This window comes from Capra hircus, chromosome 15 (genome assembly GCF_001704415.2).
Source record: "Capra hircus breed San Clemente chromosome 15, ASM170441v1, whole genome shotgun sequence".
Classification (NCBI taxonomy): Eukaryota; Metazoa; Chordata; class Mammalia; order Artiodactyla; family Bovidae; genus Capra; species Capra hircus.
In genome coordinates this window covers 8,782,467-8,806,181 of record NC_030822.1, presented here as the reverse complement: position 1 = coordinate 8,806,181, position 23,715 = coordinate 8,782,467, and the positions used below count along the sequence as shown (strand labels likewise).

Sequence of the window (23,715 nt, the reverse complement as noted above, 5' to 3'; positions counted from 1 at the left end):
CCCAACCCAGGGATCGAACTTGAGTCTCTTACATCTCCTGCATTGGCAGGCAGGTTCTTGACCCCTGGAAATTGTGTTTTGAAAAGTCATGACCCCAGTTTGGTTGAAGGCCAGGTCAAACAGAATTTCCAGTTCTGATGTGAACATTTCTAACAACAGTTCTAAGCCTACATGATTCTCAACAGGATATTTAAGGTTTGACATCATGTTTTCTCAGACTCCACCACCCTAAGTCAAAATTTAAGGCCTTCGTTTTTGCTTAGAGAGTCTGAAAAAGAATTCAAAAGAAACTAAGACTAGTAATTGCCTACAGGGAATTGGGAGGATGGGAAACAAAAACAGGAGTGAGAATTTTTTTTTTCTTTCACTTTTTTTGGTTTTCCTGGGTTTGTCTTTAATGCTTTTTGTTTTTAAAACCAAATGAAAGTTGTACACAGTAAAATAAAAAATTCTACTTAGGGAAAGCCCTAGGAGAGTTAAAAATACCATCTAGGTCTAGTACTGCTCTTAGAAGTCTTTTGAGCTTCAGCTTAAACATTGCATTCTATTGATTTTTTTAAAATGTGGTAAAGTTTACCTACAGTGAATTGGACAGATGTTCATTGTAAGACCCAATGGCCTTGACAAATATATACATCTATGTAACCAATATCCCCATTGTGATGTGAAACACTGCCATTACTGTATAAATTCCTTTAAGCTCTTACTGAAGTCTCTCAATCCCCTGTTGCTGTTGTTTGGTCACTAAGTCATGTTCGATTCTTTGTGACCTCATGGACTGCTAATCCCCTACAGGCAAATGCTATTCTGACTTCTAGTTCCACGCTTAAAGTTTCCAGGTCAAAGGAATTATATATTTGTTCACTTTTGGGTCTGGGTTATATCACTCACCTTGATGTTTTGAGGTCTGTATGTTTATATATATGAGTAGTACATTCTTTTTTTTTTTTCTTTATATAGTAATATCCCCCTGTCTACTCCTCATATTGGTGACCTCTGTTCTACATTTATTTTTATCATGAACAGTCTTATAATGTTTTTTTTTTAAATCAGTTTTACTAGTTTATGAGTTTTTCATGAAGAATTATTACTTTTGTTCATTCTTTCTGTTGCATATTTGTTTCCTAACTTAATTTCTTTTTTTAAGATGTTTATATGAGTATAGGGGAGGTATAATTTTTGTATGAAGGAAAAATCATTTTTCTCCTTTCTTCTGCCATTACTTTTCACCCTTCATCTGCCAAAGCTCTTGTTATTCCCTAATTTAAAGAAAAAGTACAAAATATGTGCATGTTATTATACATAAATTTTATCTCACAAGAAATAAGAACTGCAAAATATTGATCTCTAGTTCATTATATACATTCAATAAAATATTCAGACGTAACTGCTGATATCTGCAACTTATTTTGAAATGCAACAGAAAAATGATGGATCAGGAAATAGATAGATAGACATGTGACAAGTACTGTAAAATAGTAATGGCATATATAGATGGTGGATATATGGGTATTTGCTACAAAATTCTTTGCATTTTTTCTTTTTGCCTTTCACCCCTTCACCCAGTTCTTCCTCTCCCCACCCCCACCTCTGGCAACCACCATTCTTTTCCCTGTGTCTATAAGCTGAATTTTGTGTTTGTTTTGTTTTTTAGATTCCATATAAAATAACAGGGCTTCCCAGATGCACTAGTGGTAAAGAACCCACTTGCCAATGCAGGAGACACAGGAGACACGGGTTCGATTCCCTGGGTCAGGAAGATCCCCTGGAGAAGGAAATGGCAACCCACTCCAATATTCTTGCCTGGAGAATCCTATGGACAGAGGAGCCTGGTGGGGGTACAGTCCATAGCGTAGCAAAGAGTTGGACACAACTGAGTGACTTACACACTCCTCTAAGAAAGATCATACAGTATTAACATTTGTATTTCTCTTATTTCACTTAGCAAAATGCCCTTGAGGTTCATCCATGTTGTCATAGATGGCAGGAGTTACTTCTTTTTCATGGCTGAATACTATTTCACTACATGAATATACCACAGTTTCTTTATCCATTCTTTGTTCATAGACAGGTTGTTTCTGTATCTCGACTAGTGTGAATAATGCTTCAGTGAACGTGGGGTGAATGCCTCGTTTTTAATTTCCAATGTGTTATGGTTGTAGTTTTATACAAGGACTATTTGTTTTGATTTACCCATGAGTTTGTCAATTTCATGACCTCTCTACTTCGTCTCTTTACTTCTTTATTTCGTCTCTTTTATCTTGGTGGCTTAGACAGTAAAGAATCTACCTGCAATGTGAGAGACCCAGGTTTGATCCCTTGGGTTGGGAAGATTCCCTGGAGAAGGGCATGGTAACCCACTCCAGTATTCTTGCCTGGAGAATCCCATGGACAGAGGAGCCTGGCGGGCTACAGTCCATGGGGTCGCAAAGAGTCAGACATGATTGAGTGACTAACACATTTGCTTTCACTTCACTTTACTTCATCTCAGTTCTTTCTTCTGGTTTTAATATTCTTTTTCCTGAAATACATCTCTTAAGATACTCTGTTAGGAAGGGTTTGCTGATGGTAGATTCTTCCTATTCGTATTTGTCTGAAAATGTGTTTCTTTCTTATTCTTTTTGAAAAACGATTTATGTATTTGTTTATTCTGGCTGTGCTGGGTCTTCCTTGCTATGCATGGGCTTGCTGTAGGTGCAGCAAGTGGGGCCTGCCCTCTTGTTGTGGTGCTCGGGCTTCTTATTGCAGTGGCTTCTCTTGCTGGGTAGCACGGGCTCCAGGGTGCGTAGTCTTCAATAGTTGCCGCTTCCAGGCTCTAGAGCACCGGCTCAGTAGCTGTGGTGCATGGACCTGTCGCTCCGTGGCATGTGGGAATCTTCCCAGATCAGGGATCAAACCCGCATCTCCTGCATTGGCGGGCAGATTCTTTACCACTGGGCCGGCAGGGAAGTCCCCTTTCGTTTTTGTTGAGATGTCTGCTGTTAGTCTTCTTGTCCGTCTATTACAGATGATCTTCTTTGTCCAATAGTGGAAGAATCTTAGCGACCGTCTCCTTGGGCACTGTTCCCACCGCACTTACTCCGGTCCCTGCTTCTGGATATATTCTGCATTTTCTTCGTTTATTCCCCCGCCTCTTTCAACTTGCCTGTCCTGTATTCCATCTCCTTGTGTTTTTTTTTTTCCCTTGAATTTGCATTCTGATTTATTTATTCAGATCTCTATCTCAGTTTATTAATTGTGTCTAACCTATGATTTAGCTTATGCATTGCGTTTTTAAGGTCAATTTTTATATTTAGTACTTCCTCAATCTCTTCGGTCTTTGGGGAAAAATCATCTTGTTTCTTTCTGACATTTAGTGTTTCATCTTTGAAGTCTCTGAGCACCATAAACTTCCTTATTTTCTATCTGTTTCTCATAATCCAGTTCTCTGCAGTTCTGCAGGTTAAGTTTCTGCTGTTTGTAGTTCCTGCTGACCAGTGTATTCTTTGTGTGCTTCGTAATTCCAGATTGTGAGCTTCTGTTTGTCACGGTTTGATCTATCAGAATCCTGGACAGCTTGCATTGAGGGCGTGACCCTCCAGAGAGGATTTCTGTCTCCTTCATCAGGTGTCACCAACCTGGGTTGGTAACACTGCAAGTTACTCTTTAGGTGGGGAACCTTCTGAACCATGCCTGAAGTGTCCATTCAATCCCACCTTGTGAAGCTTGAAATTTAGGACTCAACAGAGACTCTTCCTTTTCCATTCTCTAGACCAAGATAGACAAGCTTATTTATTTATTTTATTTTGGCTTATTTATTTTGCTCCTGATGTTGAGCAAGTTCTTTTTCAGTCTTCCACCTCAGGCTGATAGCTTTACATGGGTTTTCCCACATCTTCCTGCGCTGTTTGCTCAAGCTGTAACGTCAGCCCTCAGTTTTCTCACATCACCTCCACTTTTGGCTCCTTGTATATTTTCTTTACTTCTGTGAGCTCAGGGTCCTTCTGAGAGAGTTCATTATATTTGCTCTGGTACTGATAGATGTTTGCTGGTCCACCAGGCTTCCTGCCCGTGTTGTTTAAGCTGAGCCAGCGTCAAATACAACAGGATAATCCCTTCACAGAGTCTTCTTCCTCGGGGAATATACCTTTCTCCATTCTTGCAAGCTGATATGATGTAAAGGAAGTGGTAAGCCTGGGATTCAACTCCACACTAGCAATGGCTCTTCGTTGTAAACTCACTTTAAAAAAGTGCTCAGCAGAGAACTCCAAGAGTGGTGAAAGTGAAAGTCACTCAGTCGTGTCCGACTCTTTGTGACACCATGGGTTATACAGTCCATGGCATTCTCCAGGCCAGAACCCACTGGAGTGGGTTGCCATGCCCTCCTCCAGGGGACCTTTCCAACCCAGGGATTGAACCCAGGTCTGCCAGATTGCAAGTGGATTCTTTCCCATCTGAGCCACCAGGGAAGCCCAAGAATACTGGAGTGGGTAGCCTATCCCTTTTCCAGGGGAACTTCCTGACCCAGGAACAGAACTGGGGTCTCCTGCACTGCATGTATATGCATTGCATATCACAGCTTCTGTACTTTCTCATCTCTAATTCCTCGCATGATTTCTACTCTTTTAAGTGTAGCCCCATCATTTTAGCCACACTGGATTAACACTTGCTCTTTCTGATTGCTTCTCCTTCTTTCTTGTATCTATGCCTTTGATTATGCTTTTTTTTTTCTCTGCCTGGAATGCCCTCTTCACCCTCTACTTGTCAAAATCCTAACTATCCTCTGGGACCGGCAAAGGTATTAATTTTTGCATGAAGTCTTCCTGTGTGTATACTAAATCACTCAGTCATGTGCAACTCTGCGACCCTACGGGCTACAGCCTGCCAGGCTCCTCTGTCCATGGGCTTCTCCAGGCAAGAACAGGTCTAACCCACGTCTCCTGTGGCTCCTGCATTACAGGCAGGGTCTTTACTGCTGAGCCTCCAGGAAAGTCGTCCTATGTCTTTCCGATTGGATGTGACCACTTTCTCTTTTGAACTCTGTGGCATCTTGCTCATATTTTCCTATGTCACTCTTCCTGCTCTGCTTTGATGAATCTTCCTTGCATCTTTGTTTTCTTTTTATTGAGCTCCTCCCAGCATCTGGGCACCCTTTAATTCTGGGTACCCTTTAATTCATTCAAAAAGTATTCATTTAGCACTTTCTATGTGCCAGGCACTGTGCATGTTTAGGGTTATATAAAAAGTGATTAAGATAGGCAGGTTCTTCAAAGGTGATGCCTAACAGTGGTCTTTAACACAGAAAGTCTTCATTTAATGAAAATATGAATAGTTAATTTAAAACATATATATATATATATATATATATATACACACACACACATACAGAAAAAGAGAAAAAGAAGAAAGTGAACATGCTTTCCACTTATCCATATCTCAGATGTGGTGTATGTGTGCTGAATGTCTTATCATTTTTAAGGGGGATGTGGGTTTGGGGAGCAGAGCAAATGTTCTCTTAGATGTAGGGATGCAGAATGTGGGTTTCCTGTCTCCAGAATAGTCTTGTCCCAGTCTCTCTGGATCTGTGACAAGCAGGCATTACCTCACAGGAATATTCTTGGAATCTCTGTTGCTGCTGGAAGCCCCAGTGTATATCTAGCTTCAGAATTACCCTCATGAATATTTAAGCTCTAAATGATGACTTCCACCAGATGGTGCTGAGGTACAGCTGGGATTAGATGGATATGGATTCTGCAACCAGTGTCTGTAAACTGCACAGGCTCAGTGGGGTCATTTCATTAACTTCTCAGTAACATCACTCTGCATTTTGATTGAATTTTTAAGACTCCACTTACTGTCTTACATAGGGGTTTTGCTGTGCATGAAGGCTAGATCATGTAAATAATACAGAAAGAAACAAAATTAAAGTGAAAGCTTTTCCTCCTCCCATTTCCACCTCCACAATTAATTCCTTTAAAACTGTTTATTGCTTCTTGGCTTCTTTACAGAAAAAATGATATATATGTGTGTGTGTTTATGTATATATATCCTTTATATATATAAAACATATATATATATTCCTGAAGTTAAGCATCTATCTATATATTTTGTCTTCTGTTTCTGCATACATATATATGTATATTTTTTGAGAGAGAGTCATACTTGTCTACTGTTTTTTTTTTTTTAAAACAAAATTTATTTTGTTTTGGCCATACCAGGTGGCATGTGGGATCTTAGTTCCCCAATTAGGGATCCAGCCATGACCCCTGAAGTGGAAGTGAGGAGTCTTAACCACTGGCCTGCCAAGGAAGGCCCTTGTCTACTGTTTTAAACCATGTTTTCATATTAACATGTTTGTGATTTTTCTATACCAACATACATATGCATTCTCTCATTATTACATTCTCATCATAATTTATTTTAATATCAAGTTTTCCATAGTTTATTTTGGTTGTGTTTGGGTTTTTGATATTATTAGACACAGTACTGTAATGAATATTTTTGAGAAAATGTCCGTTGAGAGTATCCATAGGGTAAATTCCATACAGAGGGATTGTTGGGGAAAGTTACTGGCATTTTAGTTTGATCAGTTCAGTTCAGTTCAGTTGCTCAGTCGTGTCCAACTCTTTGTGACCCCATGGACTGCAGCATGCCAGGCTTCCCTGTCCTTCACCATCTCCCTGAACTTGCTAAAACCTATGTCTACTGAGTCGGTAGTGCCATCCAACCGTCTTGTCCTCTGTCATCCCCTTCTCCTCCTGCCTTTAATCTTTCCCAGCATCAGGGTCTTTTCTAATGAGTTGGCTCTGTGTATCAGGTGGCCATAGTATTGGAGCTTCAGCTTCAGCATTACTCCTTCCAGTGAATATTCAGGGTTGATTTCCCTTAGGATGGACTGGTTGGATTTCCCTGCAGTCCAAGGGACTCTCACGAGTCTTCTCCAACACCACAATTTGAAAGCATCAATCCTTCGTGCTCAGCTTTCTTTATGGTCCAACTCTCACACCCATACATGACTGCTGGAAAAACCATAGCTGACTAGATGGACCTTTGTCGGCAAAGTGATGTCTTTGCTTTTTAATAAGCTGTTTGCTGCTGCTGCTGCTAAGTCACTTCAGTCGTGTCCGACTCTGTGCGACACATAGAAGGCAGCCCACCAGGCTGCCCCGTCCCTGGGATTCTCCAGGCAAGAACACTGGAGTGGGCTGCCATTTTTTTCTCCAAATGCATGAAAGTGAGAAGTGAAATCGAAGTCCCTCAGTCGTGTCCGACCCTGAGCGACCCCATGGACTGCAGCCTACCAGGCTCCTCTACCCATGGAATTTTCCAGGCAAGAGTGCTGGAGTGGGTTTCCATTGCCTTCTCCAATAAGCTGTTTAGCCATAGCTTTTCCTTCAAGGAGCAAGCGCCTTTTAATTTTTTTGCGTGTGATGGATACTAGCAAATTACTCTTCAGGAATGTTGCACCGTCATCAATACTGATTATACTCAGACTGTTACATTTCTGTCAGTTCTACATTTTTACAAGTGAACCGTTGTTCAGTTTGCAGTTTCTTTCGTTGTGAAGGAGGCTGCCGGTCCTCTGAATTTCCCTGGGAGCCTGAGCCTCACCCACCTGCCAGGGAGAAGCCCTGAGCGGTGCCCTGACTCCTCCTGTCCAGCAGGAGGCGCGGCCCCGGCCGCTCCCGCATGCGCAGTGCGCTGGGTGTCAGACCGCCGAGCCCAGTGGCCTTCCCGGGGCTCCTCCGCTCGTTCCCGCACTCCCGGCCCGGCGGTGGCGGCCGGGAGCTCCGCGCCATCCCACTCGGGCGGCTGTGGCCCGCGCCCCGCGGCATGAGCCGGTGACCAGCGCGGGGCCCAGCCGGAGGCAGCCGTGGCCGAGGTAAGCGCGGCGCGGAAGGGCCGGGCGGGCCCCCGATGCGGACTCGGGCCTCCCCGGGCCGCGGGATCTCCGGGGAAGCGCGGGCCGCGCGGAGGTCCGAGGGCTGCGGGAGACGACCTCCACCCCCTCCCTGGCGGAGCCGCTCCTGGGTGCTCTCCCGCTTGGGGGCGCCTTGACTCCCGCCCCGCCTTCTCCTTCATCACCCGGCCCCTCCCCGCACTTTGGTTGCCCACCTGTCTCCCTCGCTCGCTTCCTGCACCTTTCCTTTCTCCCGGGATCCTGTGGCTTCCTTTCCCGAAGGGCCCTCCCTCTGCCGTGACCTTTGCCCGCTGCCAGCTCCTCCCCGCGAGCTCCAGGGTTCTGCTTCCTCCAGCGGGGGTGTTTGAGTTCTGGGCCCTGCCGTGGGCAGTGGCGTTCCGTGCGGTACCCGATGCCTGGGGCAGGACTGGATGCTCAGGTGAGCCGTGGCCAGCGGTGTTTGGGGCTCTGGGCAGCTACTTGAAACTCAGAGGTTATTTGGCGTTTTACATACTGGCGGTGGGAACTAGATAATATGTATACAATTTTGAGGTTAAAGTTGCTCGGTGTAACTTACTGGGAAGCGCTCATCTAGCCCTGTCCTTGATATATTTGTCTGAAGATGTCTTGAAACAGAAATATGTCCATTTAAGTCCCTTTTCCCTGTCAATTGCATGCCCTGAGAACTTAAACTGGACTTAGTCTGTAAATTTCAGAGCTCAAAGGCTATTTAGAGTAATAAATATATGACTCACTTTCCATCACTCCTCACTTGCAGTGACTTTAAGCCATCTGGTTGCAAACACTGGTATAAAATGGATAGATTTGCATCTGTCTAGTTATGCTGGTTAATTGAGAAATGAAAAAGGTGTATCTTATTCAGGCTTTTAAGGGTCACTGCTGAGGAGGCAGCTTCACCTGGGGGTTAAGAGCTCAGGCTCCAGAGCCAGACTGCCAGCCTCCAAATCCTAGCATGGGCATTTTCTAGTTGTATGGAGATGTAGCCTTCCTTGTTACACTTTCCCTGTTTGTAAAATGAGGATAATCATAGCTCCTCACTTGAGACTGTTAGAAAGTCTGTGCTATGCTTAGTCACTCAGTTGTGTCTGACTCTTTGCGACCCGATGGACTGTAGATCGCCAGGCTCCTCTTTCCATGGGATTCTCCAGGCAAGAATACTGGAGTGGGTTGCCATGCCCTCCTCCAGGGGATCTTCCCAACCCAGGGATCGAACACAGATCACCCGAATTGTGGGTGGATTCTTTACCAGGTGAACTACCAGGAAAGCCTGTTAGGAAGACTAAGTTAACACCAAGTTAACAAAGTACTTAAAACAGATCCTGGCATGTAGTAGGTCTGCAGTAAAGTTTAGTTATTAGTTCCTTAATTATATGCTTTGTATTAATTATAGTATAATTCTCACCAAGGGACACAGGGTTTTAATTTTTTTTTTAATTTGAAATCGTTTTTAGGGGTAGTTAGCTTTAACAGAACTTTAATTACAAAGGACCCTATCAGATAAGGCAGTGAATTGGAGATTTTCCTGCTTGGGCCAATATTTAGTTCCTTTGTTTTCAGGAACAGGTGGGTTGAGTTCCACCGTAGCAGGGCCTCCAAGAGTTCAGCTTCTACACAGTTTAAGAAGATGAGAGTTTGTGGCTGAAAACTTTGGACTAAGCATCGCGGAAAGGTTATTCAGGCAGAGTTTAGGAATAAATAATTCCAGGAACAGAAAACGCGTCTCATCTTGACAGTCGAGTTGGAAGATTTTTCCAGTGATTCAGTGCCTGACCTCCAGCCGGATGATTCCAGTGTTTAACAGGGACAAGTTTGGTGTGCTTCAAGAAGGCTATTGTTTATAGTACTTTGCTCTGAAATTCTTATTTTGACCCATGTTGTGGTATTATATGGAACAAACATTCATCATTAGAAAATTCTTCTTGGTTCGTCCTCTGTGGGGACACTCAGTGTTAGGGGAGAAGAGGGCAGTCAGGGGTAAGTATGGAAAATTCTGTCTGTGGAATTACCTGGCCATTTTTCTCTTCTTTGGAAACCCTAATTCAAGAAAGAAAATAATCAAAGTTCATCACCATGTAATTACTCAAAACTGGGACCTTGAACAGTGTGTGCATTGACGGAGCCAGGAGAGATAGAGACACTCCCTTCATTCAGCAAACATTTCTGTTTATGTGAAGTGTGTCCTAGACATGGTATTATTAGGTTGGTACAAAAGTAATCGTGGTTTTACATCGTTGAGCTTTGCCATTTGGTATTGGAATGCATTCTTAAATAAATGTGTTTATGCTATACATCATTTTAATGCTCATTTCTCGCTTTTTTGGCTAATGAATTATTACTTGCTGTTTATTTTATATGTGTTTTAGACAATGGAAAGGTTGTTAGGCAAAAAGCAAATTCGAATGATTTTTCTTATTTGAGTTTAAAATGGGTCATAAAGAAGCGGAGGTAACTTGTAACATCAACAGTGTATTTGGCCCAGGAACTGCTACTGAATGTACAGTGGAGTGGTGGTTCAAGAAGTTTTGCAAAGGAGACAAGCGCCTGGAAGTCGAGGAGTGCAGTGGCTGGCCATTGGAAGTTGACAGCAACCAACGAGAGGATCATGGAGACTGATCCTCTGACAGCTGCATGAAAACTTGCCCAGGAAGTCAACATTGACCATTCTAAGGTCATTCAGCATTTGGAGCAAATTGGGAAGGTGCAAAAGCGCGTTAAGTAGGTGCCTCACGAGTTGACCAAAAATAAAAAAAAAATCATCATTTTGAAATGTCATCTTTTATTCTATGCAACAACAACAAACTGTTTCTCTGTTGGATTGTGAAGTGCGACAAAAAGTGGATTTTATACAACAACTACTGATGACTAGCTCAGTGGCTGGACTGAGAAGAAGCCCCAGAGCACTTCCCAAAGCCAAACTTGCACCAAAAAAAAAAAAAAAACGGTCATGGCCACTGTTTTGTGGCCTGCTGCCCGTCTGATCCACTGCAGCTTTCTGAATCCTGGCAAAACCATTACATCTGAGAAGTATGCTCAGCCATTTGACGGGATGCATCAAAAACTGCAATGCCTACGCCAGCACTGGTCAACAGAAAGGGCCCAGTTCCTCACCTGACGATGCCCAGAGGTTGCACCAACTGGGCTGCCAAGTTTTGCCTCATCTGCTGTATTCACCTGACCTCTCGCCAACTGATTACCACTTCTCCAAGCATCTCTACAACGTTTTTCAGGGAAAATGCTTCTATAACCAGTAGGACACAGAAAATGCTTTCCAAGAGTTCGCTGAATCCCAAAGCACAGATTTTTATGCTACAAGAATAAACAAACTTATTTCTCATTGGCAAAAATATGTTGATTGTAATGGCTCCTGTTTTGATTAAAATAGATGTGTTTGAGCCTAGTTATAATGATTTAAAGTTCAGGATCCGAAACTAATTACTTTGGCACCAACCTAGTAGATGCTGGGAATATTTAGCAGAGATGAAAACTCTGACTACAAGAAAATGATGACCAGTCCAAGGGAGACTTACAGTTATATAACCAGTTAATACAATCTGGCGAGTGCTGTAATGAAGCCTGTAAAAGCTCTCTGTCCCTAAAGCTCCACTTGGTAAGCGGCTGTTTTTTGTTTAAGGCTCTTCCCCTCATTTCTTCCATTAGGGGTTTTTATTCCACCTTCAGGATTTCTCATCTGTCTCAGCTGTTTTTCTAAGTGCTCACTTAACCAGGGCAGGTAGACCTCAGAAACATGAGTCTATATCCTGGGGAACAGCTCTCAGTGGAGGTGAGGGGGTTGGAGAATGGGTTTGGATGGATTTTAGTGGATGATGTCCTTGCATGGAACGGTTCTCAGGTGCGTTTTTCAGAGGGACACCAGTAGGAGAGCCCCATCCGCCCAGTTCAGTATGGCAACCAGCTCAGTAGTGCCCTCCTGGCTTCCCATTCTTCCCTGACTGTGCTCCTTACTCCCTCTCTCTGGCTTTCTGGATTCGTCTTCTGCAAGCTACCTGCACCCTTAGTTTGGCGGAACATAAACTAAGGCTGCTGCTGGAAGCGGCTGTAGAAAGCAGGCCCTGAGAATAGTGTTGTGAGATTGGACTGACTCACCCTAAGGTGGCACCCAGGACCCCTTTAGTGGGGGTAAGTGAGGTGTTGAGGACCCCCCGGTGCCCTCTAGCATCGCTGAGCAGTCAGACTGACCAGTGGTGGATTGGGATGAGGTTCAGGTCGAAAGGAAAGCATTGGCTAGGGCAGGAACTCTTAAGTGCTTGAGCAGCATGTGGACCAGGGTCAGGATAAGGCTGGTGGAGTTGGTTGGCCCTTGTTAGCTCCCTTGGAGGCCTTGAGGTGTGATCTGGGTCAGATTAGCCAGGTATCAACTCGGGAGGCACTGTGAAAGACGTGGTTCCGTGGCAGCATTTCCTGAAGCTGGCGCGAGCGGGGAGCACATTCTGTGTTGAAAACCAGGCCCAGAATTTAATTGCAGTTGTGGCAGAGCTGCAGAGGAAGCTGAGTGCATGGCCTTGATGCGCCGCCTCTGCTAATGTTGGGGCCATGATAGGGAAGAAGTGGGACCCAGGGTCTTAGGATGGAGATTTTGGGTGGATGCGCTGAAGAACTCTGAGATTTCCAAGATCCCCTGGACCAGCCGAAGTATCTCTCATTAAGAAGAAACTCCTCCTGCCTAATGCCCTGCAAAGCCCTCTCCGGAGGAGGATACCTCGCAAGGCGGTGCTTCTCCCCTCTCGGTGTTGCCCGCCCCTCCCTCAGATCTCAGCACCAGCTAAGTGGGGGAGTACAGCCCCTGCTGCTGGGATGGTAGCTGTTGCATTGGAAGAGCTGTAGGACCTGGCTCCTGTGGACCAGCGGGAACTCGAGGAACACACGGGCAAGAATCTTGACAGGGTCAGGCCAAGCATGGGGCAGCGGGGACTGTGAAGCTGAATGGAAGAGACTTTTGGACGTGTACTCCCCGGATTCAGAATGTAATGGCCTGGCAACGACAAGCTGGTTCTGATATGCCGCTGGGCAGGCTCTTGGAAGCTTGGACATGGCAGTGATACAGTTGGTTCTCAACTGGGGGCGATTTTGCCTCCACAGGGATTATTTGGCAATATCTGGGCATATTTTTAGTTGCCATAACTGGTGGTTGCTTCTGGCTTCTCTTGAATAGAGACTGAGGATGCTAACTAAACCTTCTACAGAACAGCTCCTCACAGAAATGAACCATCTGGCCCAAAATGTCAGTAATACTGAGATTGAGAAACCCTAGTCTGGAGTACCTGAGGTAAGGTGTGGGAGCTGTGTTGGCAGAATATTGAGGAAGGGCTTAGAAGATTCAGAGAGGTGGAGATTTAGAATAGATTTATTACCTGAGGCCAGAGGCTCAGCTCCTGCCTGTGTTCCCAGGAGGGCGGTCTCCCTTCCCTCTGGTGATGTGGAACTCCGATGAAGGGACCAGCATGTTTGAGAGGCTCAATGTTGGTTCTCCTTTGTAGACCAGGATTGACTTTATGAGGTTTGACCATGGAACTGGGTCCCCAACTATCAATGAGGATGACAGGATTCTGAAATGGCAGAAGCTGGGTGTTGGCACTAACCATCAGAGGCAAGGTAGACACGATATTCATAATAAGCAATGAGGCCCAACTCAAAACCAGTGTTTCTGCACCCGCTGTGATGCTAATAGAGCCTGGCACTCCTATAGACAGTGTAGATGGGCAGCCAGCTAGGGTATTGCTTCACTGTGTAACCTGAAGGAAAAAAAAAAGGCAAGAGCTGGCAGGTGAAAGGCTGATGTCAGCTGCTGCAGTGGAAAAGTCATGATCACCTGGTTTTCAGATGTGAGCCCGCACCCAGACCTGTGTCCCATGGACTGAGGGGGAGTCTGGATCTCTTGGAAGAAAACCTTTGCCACATCCCAGAAAATATAGATAGATACCCCCACCCCCCCAGTTCTTCCTCAAGGGAACTGCAGGTTCTTATCAGACTTGTGGTACATCGAGGAAAGGATAATAATATCCAGACGTTTCGAGGGCTGTTAAGTACAGGGTGTGACCTGATGCTAACACGTGATAACTGGTAAGCAATCGTGGATAGGAGTCAGCAGATAAATGCCTTGGCCTCTCCTCCGTCTGAGGGACCTGTGAGGTCTGCATGGCTCCTCAGAGGCTTCCTAACGAGCCCCTGTTACCCAGCTTAGTGACACACTCGTAGTGGCCTTCCCTGGTTCCCTCTCTCCCCTCGCTCTGTACTCCAGCTCCTGGGTAAAACTACCTGCACCCCCGTTCAGTCTCTGGTTCTTTTTTGGGGGTATCATGGGGAGACCCAAACTGTGACAGGTAGGAAGCAAGATGTGACGCCTAGGCGTCCAGCATGGTAGGTGTCAGACTCTCCTCTCTCCAGGCCTCCTGCTCCCCCCGTGGGACCCTGGAGGTCATACTCCTCCTCTTGGGAGTCCTGTGGCTCCAGGTCCCCTCCAGCACTTGGTGATATTTGACGCTGACTTTTTCCCATGCTCGTGTGTAGATGTCTCATTGTGGTTTTGCTTTCCCTGTCCGTTAATTCGGAGAAGGCAATGGCACCCCACTCCAGTGTTCTTGCCTGGAAAATCCCAAGGACAGGGGAGCCTGGTGGGCTGCCGTCTATGGGGTCGCACAGAGTCGGACACGACTGAAGCGACTTAGCAGCAGCAGCAGCAGCCCATTAATTAGGCTAAACATCTTTTCAGATGTTTCTGTGCCATTTTGTTGCCTCTGTGTGTGAAATTCCTGTTTAAATCTTTTGTCTAAGTTTTCTTTTATGTTGGATTTTTTGTTTGTTTCTTATTACTTTGTAGGAGTTCTTTATTCTGGTTGCTATTAACAGTCCTTATTGGTTATGCATATTGCAGATATCTTCTAGTTTGCAGCTTATCTTTTTATTTCCTTATGGTGTCTTTTGATGAGCAACATTTCTTAATTGAAACACTGAATTTAATCTTATGATCTGCACTTCTGCATTTCACTTTGGAAATCATTCTCTGCCTGCCATAGATAGTCTCTTTAGTGTTCTAAATATCTTTAGCCTGTCACATATAGCTTTTAATCTTGAGTAGATTCCCTCCCCTCTAGCTGCTTTTAATATTTTTCTTTGGCTTTCTTTTCAGTGGTTTTATTTTGACATATCTAGTTGGGGTTTTTGTTTTTGTTTTTTTTTGTGTGTGTTTTGTTTGGTACGTATTGTACTTGGAGTTGAGTATCTTGAAGCTATGAGTTGATATCTTTCTTTATGCTTGGAAAAACTTAACAGAAGACAGGTGGATTCTCATATCTACTTCTGCCTTCAGTCTTTGCTTTATCACACATCATGTCATCTCTGGCAAATGAAGGTGAAAAAATAATGTCCACATTGTTATAAAAAATAGTTTAGATCATTTGACAGAATCTTGGGGACCCTCTGGAGTCCCTAGACCAAAATTTGAGAACCTCTGGTCTAAGATTTTTGGTATTAATATTATACTAGACTCCTAAAATAGGTTGGGGAATAGCTCTTCTTTTTTCTGAACTTTGGAGTAATTTGTGTAAAATTGGAATTATTATTTCTTGAATGTTTGGTAGAACTTGGCAAATCTTTTGGATCTGGAATTTTTTTTATTGGAAAAGATTCTTAATTTTCGATTCAATTTCTTTAGTGTTATAGAGCTGTCAAGGATGGCTATTTCTGCCTGAGACTGTTTTGATAAGGGATAGGATAAAACAATTTTCCCATTTCATTCAACTTTTTAAGTGTATTGGCATAAGTTCATTGATACAATCTTATCTTTTAAATACATGCAGTATTTAGAGTTATGGTCCCCTTTTCAGTCCAGGTATTGTGCTTTATTTTCTCTTTATCTTGATTAATCTTACCTAAGTTTTGTCAAATGTCAATTTCTTTAGTGTTTTTTCTTTTTAAAAAATTTAGCTTTATAGATCCTGTTTGGTTTTTAATTTGTGTTTTTTAATTACTTAATTACTTCTATTATCTTTGAATTAATTTTGTTGTGATAATGTCTTTTTTTATGATCTATTACTCATTAAAATTTGTAAAGCTCATATTTGGATACTGCTTTTGTTCCCTTAGCCCCAGTTTTGTTATATATGAAAACAGTATGTTTTCACACGGTGGGTAATTGATAATTAGGTGGTATAATCATTGTAGTAGGTTATGGCCAGTATTTTAAAAAACAGTGATAGGATAATACAGGAATACAGTGTTCATCACATATTCTATGGCTAATGCTGAGTATTAAGGTTAAATAATCATTGTTTTGTGAAACTTATTTCAAATACATCTGTGTCTGTGTTAGATCACAATAGAAAATGTTTTATTATAGGTTTTAGTAAAAAAAAAAAAAAAGTTTAAACCACTGTATTAAAAGGCAGTTTGTCTAACATTTAGTAAAGATTTCAAACCTGGCTGCCTAAAATAAACGTGTGAGGGGCTTGCTATTTTGACACATTCTGTGACTTTATTTTAGGCCTCCTGCTACAACCCTCCAGGGCTGGGGCCAAGGGTTCTCTTTTAACATACTCTGCCTGTGTAATTCTTACAATTCGGGTGTTTGAGAACCACTGATTCAGGATACAGATAGACCTTGAGAGCCTGTTGGGCTGCTGTGACACGGGGCTTGTGGAGAGTACGGCTCCTTGCATGCATCTGTCCCAAGGCTGCCTCTTTTCTATCTCCAGGGGGGACATGGGGAAAGAAGGAAAGCGATCAGATGGGCCCGGTGGTAGTAGGGGTCGGGGACTGGCTGGGAACATCTTGTTCATTGTTAGGATGACAGAAAACGTGAAATAGCTCTCGTGCCTGCATTTCTGGCAAGGAATCGGTTAGCGTATGTTGAATGGCTAATGTATATACCCCAAAGATGATTATCTTTAAGCTTAAAATATACAAACTTTCATACATTAGTCCATGACAATTGTGTTCTTTTGATACGTCCCAGACCATGGTCTCAGATACAGCAGATACAAGTTGAAACCATTAATGATCTTTCAGCACATTTTACCCCCAAAGCTGATAATGATTGCAACATTCAGGGCTTGACAAGACCCTACTAAGCTTAGGCAGGAAGCAGTTTTACCATGTAGGCATGGTTGGAGAGAACTCCGCTTAGCCAAAGTGAAAATGGTTCATAAACCCTAAGATGGTCTATGAGCGTTTCAATTATTTTCCTTTATGATTAACGTGTGCTTGGTCGCTCAGCTGTGTCTGACTCTGTGACCCCATGGACTGTAGCCCACCAGGCTCCTCTGTCCATGGCGTTTCCCAGGCAAGAACACTGGAGTGGGTTGCCATTTCCTACTGCAGGGGATCTTCCCAGCCCAGGGATCAAACTCGCGTCACTTCCATCTCCTGCATTGGCAGGTGGATTCTTTACCACTAGTGCCACCTGGTTTGAATAACTTTTCTGAAAGATCAGAGAGTAGAATGAGACCATTTTGAAGAGTGGAATCTTGACACAAGGAATGCCGAAGTCACTTGTTGCAGAGACGTGTCTGTGACAGATGAAGGAGTCATGCTCAGGGTATCGACATAGTAGGTCGGCATCCGGTGTTGGGGGCTTGTTTGGTAAGGATCTTAATTTGTGGTCTACAGGGGTACTTTGCATTTTCAGCTGAGGACTCAAGATTTTTTTTTCATGTCTCAGTCCATGATGCGTATTGGCTGTTTCATTTTTTTATTGCTACGTTACCAACCACTACAAACCTTACAAACAACAGCAGCACTAGCAATCATGTGCTCGCTCAGGATTCTGCCATCTGTGCAGAGCTCGCTGGGGATGGTTCATGCTGGCTCCACGTAGTCTCTGCGGTCTTCCTGAGCTTCCTAACTGTGGGCAGCTGGCTTCCAACGGCTACAGGGTCTTTTAAAGCCGGGTTTCAAAACCCCCAGAATCTTACCTCTGCCACTTTCTCTTGGTCAAAGCAAGTCCCAAGTCTAGCCTGGATTCGGGTGGAAGGGAAAGAGATTCCATGTTGTCAATGGGCAAGTGGCATGCGCGTTCATCAGTGGGAAGAATTTTTGGCATCTGTCTTTAGAAAGAGATCTACCTCACTGGCCTTTCTTTTCCTCCGCCTCTCCTTTCCTCCTTCCCTATTTCTTTCTTCATTTCTCCCTTCCATCAAAATGTGCCAACTATCCCCTTATTATAAAACATCAATATATATTTATTTAAAGATTAGTCCTTTTTTCTCTAATACCCTTTTCCCCTTTCTTGATATTTTCCTAGTGGTGTTTTTACATTGTACATTTTGTTATAGTTTTGTGTATCTCATTTGTATCTAAATTCCTCTAAGGTAGATCTTTGCTTTCTTCTTTAGGTTCTCTATGAGGTTTGAATGAATGAATGAATGAAAACTTTAGTATATCAAACAAAGGGCCAGTTTGTCCAGATGAAGCATCAGTTTTTGTTAGGCAAGTATTTAAAAAACAAACAAACTGTCCGTCAGCTATTCCACGTCTAATTTTTCTTGCTTGCTCAGCGCTCCTCTTCTTAGGCCCGACATTAACCAGCTTATGCTTTCAGAGAATTTGTATTTATAGAATATATTCTATAGTAAATATATAGCATATTCGCACATGTACAAATATTTATTTACTTTATTTATCAGTTCAGTTCAGTCACTCAGTTGTGTCCAACTCTTTGTGACCCCATGGACTACAGCACGCCAGGCTTCCCTGTCTATCACCAATTCCCGGAGCCTACTCAAGCTCATGTCCATCAAATCAGTGATGCCATCCAACCATCTCATCCTCTGTCATCCCCTTCTCCTCCCACCTTCAACTTTTCCCAGCATCAGGGTCTTTTCAAATGAGTCAGTTCTTCGCAGGGTCAAAGGTCCCTCTTCGTTATTTCATCAAATTGCATAAGGGAAAGAAATGGGCCGATTGAAAATGTACCCGGGTCCTTTCAAGGGTCATCTGTCTCCCTGAAGGCTTCATTTTTCTCTCTTCTCCCCTGGTAACCAGGAGTGTGAGGAGGAGGCTGTCGGGGTCATTATGTGTGCGTCGGTCAAGTACAGCATCCGGGGTCCCGCCCTCATCCCGAGAATGAAGACCAAGCACCGCGCCTACTACATCACCCTCTTCTCCATCGTCCTGCTGGGGCTCATCGCCACGGGCATGTTTCAGTTCTGGCCGCACTCCATCGAGTCCTCCGGCGACTGGAGCGTGGAGAAGCGCAGTGTCCGAGACGTGCCGGTGGTCAGGCTGCCGGCCGACAGCCCGGTGCCCGAGCGCGGCGACCTCAGCTGCCGGATGCACACGTGTTTCGACGTCTACCGCTGCGGCTTCAACCCCAGGAACAAGATCAAGGTGTACATCTACCCGCTGAAGAAGTACGTGGGCGAGGCGGGCGTCCCGGTGAGCAGCACCATCTCCCGCGAGTACAACGAGCTGCTCACGGCCATCTCAGACAGCGACTACTACACCGACGACATCACCCGCGCCTGCCTGTTCGTTCCGTCCATCGACCTGCTCAACCAGAACTCGCTCCGCGTGAGGGAGACGGCCCAGGCGCTGGCCCAGCTCTCCAGGTATCCGCAGGTCTCCCAGAAACTAGGGGCAGGGGAGGGCAGAGCTGGTTTCCAGCCAGCAGCTCATCTTCTGTCTCCTAGGTGGGCGCGTGGATGGGCGGCTGACTTGGAGGACCTGTGCTTCGGCAGCCGGTCTCTGCACCACCCTCTTGGGCCACTGCTGTGGGTCCCCAACTTCTTAACATGTAGAAGCTAAGGAGGGTTCATCTTCCCAATCCTTTCCTTTTCAATGTAAATGTCTTTCCCCACCTCCCCTCTTTATTACTCACATACACATATTCACTATAAAAAGCTTGAAAATACAGTTAAGCAAAAAGAAGAAAGTTAGAGTCATCCCATAAGCCTGCTTTGACATAATCATTAATATTTTGATGTTGCTTCTCAGTCGTTTATGTATAAAACAGATACAGGGGCACGCATATATGCATTGTAGTATATACATGCACACGTACGTACACATATGTGTATATGTAACATTTTGGTCAAGAGTGGGCTCACACGGCAAAGCGTATTCTTTCTGCTGCCGGTTCCCCTTCATTTACCATGAATGTGTTTCCAGCCAATTTCATCTTTGTATGTCAGTGCCGTGTGACATATACACAGAATGTGTATTCGCATATACAGTTCTGTGTGGGACTCCATTTTGCACACGTTCCCCAATGTCCTTAATTAGCCTTCTGTATTTCTTTGTGTTTCTGTAACCAAATGGTGAACACTGTGGTAGCGTTCAGATTTTCATCAGCGTAAGCAGTTCTGCAGTGGACCAGCTTGGAGGACACACGCCCTGGCTTTCCTTTGGAGGAGCCAAGCCAGTGCCCGCATGCACTGGCGATCTCCAGGCATGCAGGTTGCCCTCCTGAGAAGTGACCCTGTTACAAGTCAGGGATGCTCGCTACTTGTTGTCCGGCTTCCTTTGTGGCTCATATGGTGAAGAAGCTGCCTAATGCAGGAGGCCCGAGTTCGATCCCTGGGTCTGGAAGATCCTCTGGAGGAGAGAATGGCAACCCAGGCCAGTATTCTTGCCTAGAGAATCCCCATGGCCAGAGGAGCCTGGTGGGCTGCAGTCAGTCCATGGGGTCACACAGAGTCATGGCTGAGCAGCTATCACTTTGACTTGTCATCCAGAAACTGACTTGTCTGTTTCCTCATAGTCGATGTGTGAATTCTACGTTTACTCTCTCAATAGGTGGGATAGAGGTACCAATCACCTCCTGTTCAACATGTTGCCTGGAGGCCCCCCAGATTATAACACGGCCCTGGATGTCCCCAGAGACAGGTAGGTGTATTTGGGGTTGTCCGCCTGACGGGTTTCTGAGGATTAAGTCAACATAGGACCCTTTTGTTCACGTGAAATCATATTTCTAAGCCCACTAGGACATAACTTTGTAATCAGAATCTTTGTTCAAGTGGAAGATTGTCCTCGGTCTTTTCCTCCCCAAGACCTGGCGGCATTGAGACCTGCCAGAACCTGTCCCGGGAAACTAATGGAGGGTCAGGTTCCAGTGGAGCATCTTAGAGGTCTGTCTTGCCTTCATCTGGGTTGTGTGCTCCTGAGCGCACCCTCTTTCCCCTAAAAGGCCTGGTTCGTATCACTGGCTTGTGTCAGCTCTCTCCACATTTGGGAGCATTAAGTAGTCTCAGGTCCTGGGGGGAGCAGGCGTGGACGTGTCTTTGGAGCCTGTAACGTCCGGGAAGTGAGGCACTCTAAGTACCGCTTACTCTCTTCTTTCCTTCCTTCCTATGAAACTTCCAAACAGGTAGAAGTGTCATGGGGTGGCCACGATGGCGATTCAAGTTCAGGTACTGTGTATTGGGCCCTTTTGTACCGACTGCGTCGCTTCCTGGAAACCTCAGAAGGGAGGTGCCCCTTTAAGGTTCTGCTCCTAGTACTTGGCCCGAGGCTCCGAAGAGAGCGGGAAGTGTGGGCCCGGCATGAGGGTCCTGGGCAGCACCCATGGGAGCGGATTACTGTAAGTTCAGATATGAACTCATTTATGACCAGCTCTGTTGCAGTTGATGTTTAATTCTTGAAATCATTGTTACTGAAAGAGGTGAGAACAGCCTCAGGCCTGCTGTGGTCTCTGCTTACTTGAGGCCAACATTGTCATTTGTGAAAATCTACACTTTGTACCGCTTTTCCCCAGAAGATTAAGTCTAAGCCCTCTTTGCTTTTAAGTGCTTATCTAGAGTCAGTATTGAGTTTCTATCTGGAAAGATGATTATCTCTTGAAAAGACCCCAGCGCCATCCCTAAGCTTTGGTGTAGAAACCATTTTGGACGGTAGAGGGCAGTCAGGCCACACAAGTTCTGTAGAAACCCGCTGAACACAAGGTGATCTCTGATTTGGCTCTTAGCCCCAGCGTTCCTGAGTGTGTTACTGTCTTATGCATTTGCTTGTTCTGGGAAAGTGAAATGTGTTAGAGGACAGAAAAGGGAAGGCAGAGAGGTGCTGGGAATGCAATGTCTTCACCTGCTGTTCTGGGTTTAGTTTGGGAAGGGTTTATTTCTGTTTGGGACATGTCGGTTCTTGCTGACACTTTGGTATATGTATCTGATTGGGAGAAAGATTTCATTTTTATCGAGTGCACATGTTAAAAGGAGTTTCATTTCTCTGCAGGAAAGTGTCAAGTAATCAGGAGAGAGTTGAAGTTCTTGCTGGTGCTTAGGTGTTAAGGATCAGGAAGGTTAAATCGTTTTCCCTGTGCATGTAATTTTGGAAGTGATTATAGGCAGTCCTGTAGCAAGTAATGAATCATCGTATAGTCCTCCTTTATCTTTCCACGTGGGAAATTTCATTTGGAAGCCGAGGTGGTCTTCAACTGGTTGGAGTAAGGAATAGTAGATTTGCTTGTTAATTTTTCTGATTCTTTGTTCTTGCTCTGGATTCAGAGGAGGCAAGAACCATGCGTGTAGGATAGTTTTAGCAGAAGCTGCGTATCTGGTTATTCAGAAATTAGAAAACAGGCTAGATTTAGACTGTTTCTAAGATGTCCCTGAAATCTAAAGTCATAAGTGTGATTTTTTTTTTTTTTTTTAAGAATTATCTGACTCAGGAAGATGCAAGGACCAGGACTAAAGCAAATGTCAGCTCAACAGATAATCTTTTATCCTGGGTTTCTCTTTCAGTTTTTGAAAATCCTATGTATGGTACACATATACCTTCTGGGTACAAGGTTGAAACAATGTGCAAGTATTCAAAGAGGAAAGTGTAAAAATATGTTTTCAAATTTTCCTCTGGTTTTACTGTTTTACTGAGAGGTAATCATTGTTCTCAAATACTGTGTATTTTGTGAGTCTTTGTTTGATGGATTTCTAGTCAAACACACACATATATTCACCTACCCATTTTATTTTAAGTCAAATGACAGCAAATTATACCTCTTCAATGCCTAACTTTACTGATCTTTGTTTTCTCAGATATATTCTGTAATTTTATTACTGCTTTAGATTTTTGTCATCTTTTCTTTGCAGGTATCTTTCTCAAATTTTTACTTTTGTATAGGTGTATATTTATTTAAACTTCTTAGAGAAAAATGTAAACCCATATAAAAGAAGTACAGTGAGCCCCACATAACCACTGTCCAGCTTTGTTAATTGTCAACTTGATTCATCTGTACTCCTACTTTCTCCCCACCAGATTATCTAGAAACAGATATCAGATGTTGTATCATTATGTCTGTAAATATTTCCATTTGAGACTGCAGAAGAGGTTTTTGTGTATAACTCAGTGGCTTAGTCGGTAAAGAATCTGCTTGCAATGAAGAAGACCCTGGTTTGATCCCTGGGTTGGGAAGATCCCCTGGAGAAGGGAATGGCTACCCGCTCCAGTATTCTTGCCTGGAAAATCTCATGGACAGAGGATCTTGGCGGGCTGCAGTCCATGGGGTCACAAGGAGTCGGACATGACTAAGTGACTGACACTTTCAACTTTTTTCAAGGGCTTTTTAAAAAACGTAACAGCACTAATATCATCCCTACAGCAATTTACATTCAGTTCTTCAACATCACTGGATGGTCACCAGGAATCTAGCCATTGCTCAGATATATGTGTGTCTCATTTTCTGTTTTTACAGTTTGAATCTGTAAACAAATGAGGATAGCCAGTCGAATTGGTCAGGTTTTTTTTTAGCAAAACCTAAAACTTAAATCTTTATATTTGAGGGATTCGCAGGCCTGATTAAAAGGAAGCAAAAGATATACTTGCAGACAAACTGTGTTTTGGCTCTGTGGATACTCAGATGGAAGGAGGCGAGC

The 23,715-nt window shown here is 44.1% G+C and overlaps 1 protein-coding gene across 2 annotated transcripts in view; it reads left to right on the top strand.

Annotated features, from left to right (window-relative positions):
- EXT2 (exostosin glycosyltransferase 2) overlaps positions 7,395-23,715 on the top strand; it is a 142,023-nt gene continuing 125,702 nt past the window's right edge. The window contains exons 1-3 of one of the 2 annotated variants that reach the window (XM_018059215.1): positions 7,395-7,861; positions 18,896-19,461; positions 20,648-20,737. In XM_018059215.1, the coding sequence (XP_017914704.1) occupies positions 18,926-19,461; positions 20,648-20,737 (626 nt within the window). In that variant the 5' untranslated portion in view covers positions 7,395-7,861; positions 18,896-18,925. The remainder of the gene's footprint in view (positions 7,862-18,895; positions 19,462-20,647; positions 20,738-23,715) is intronic. The other variant, XR_001919203.1, reaches the window with a different exon arrangement.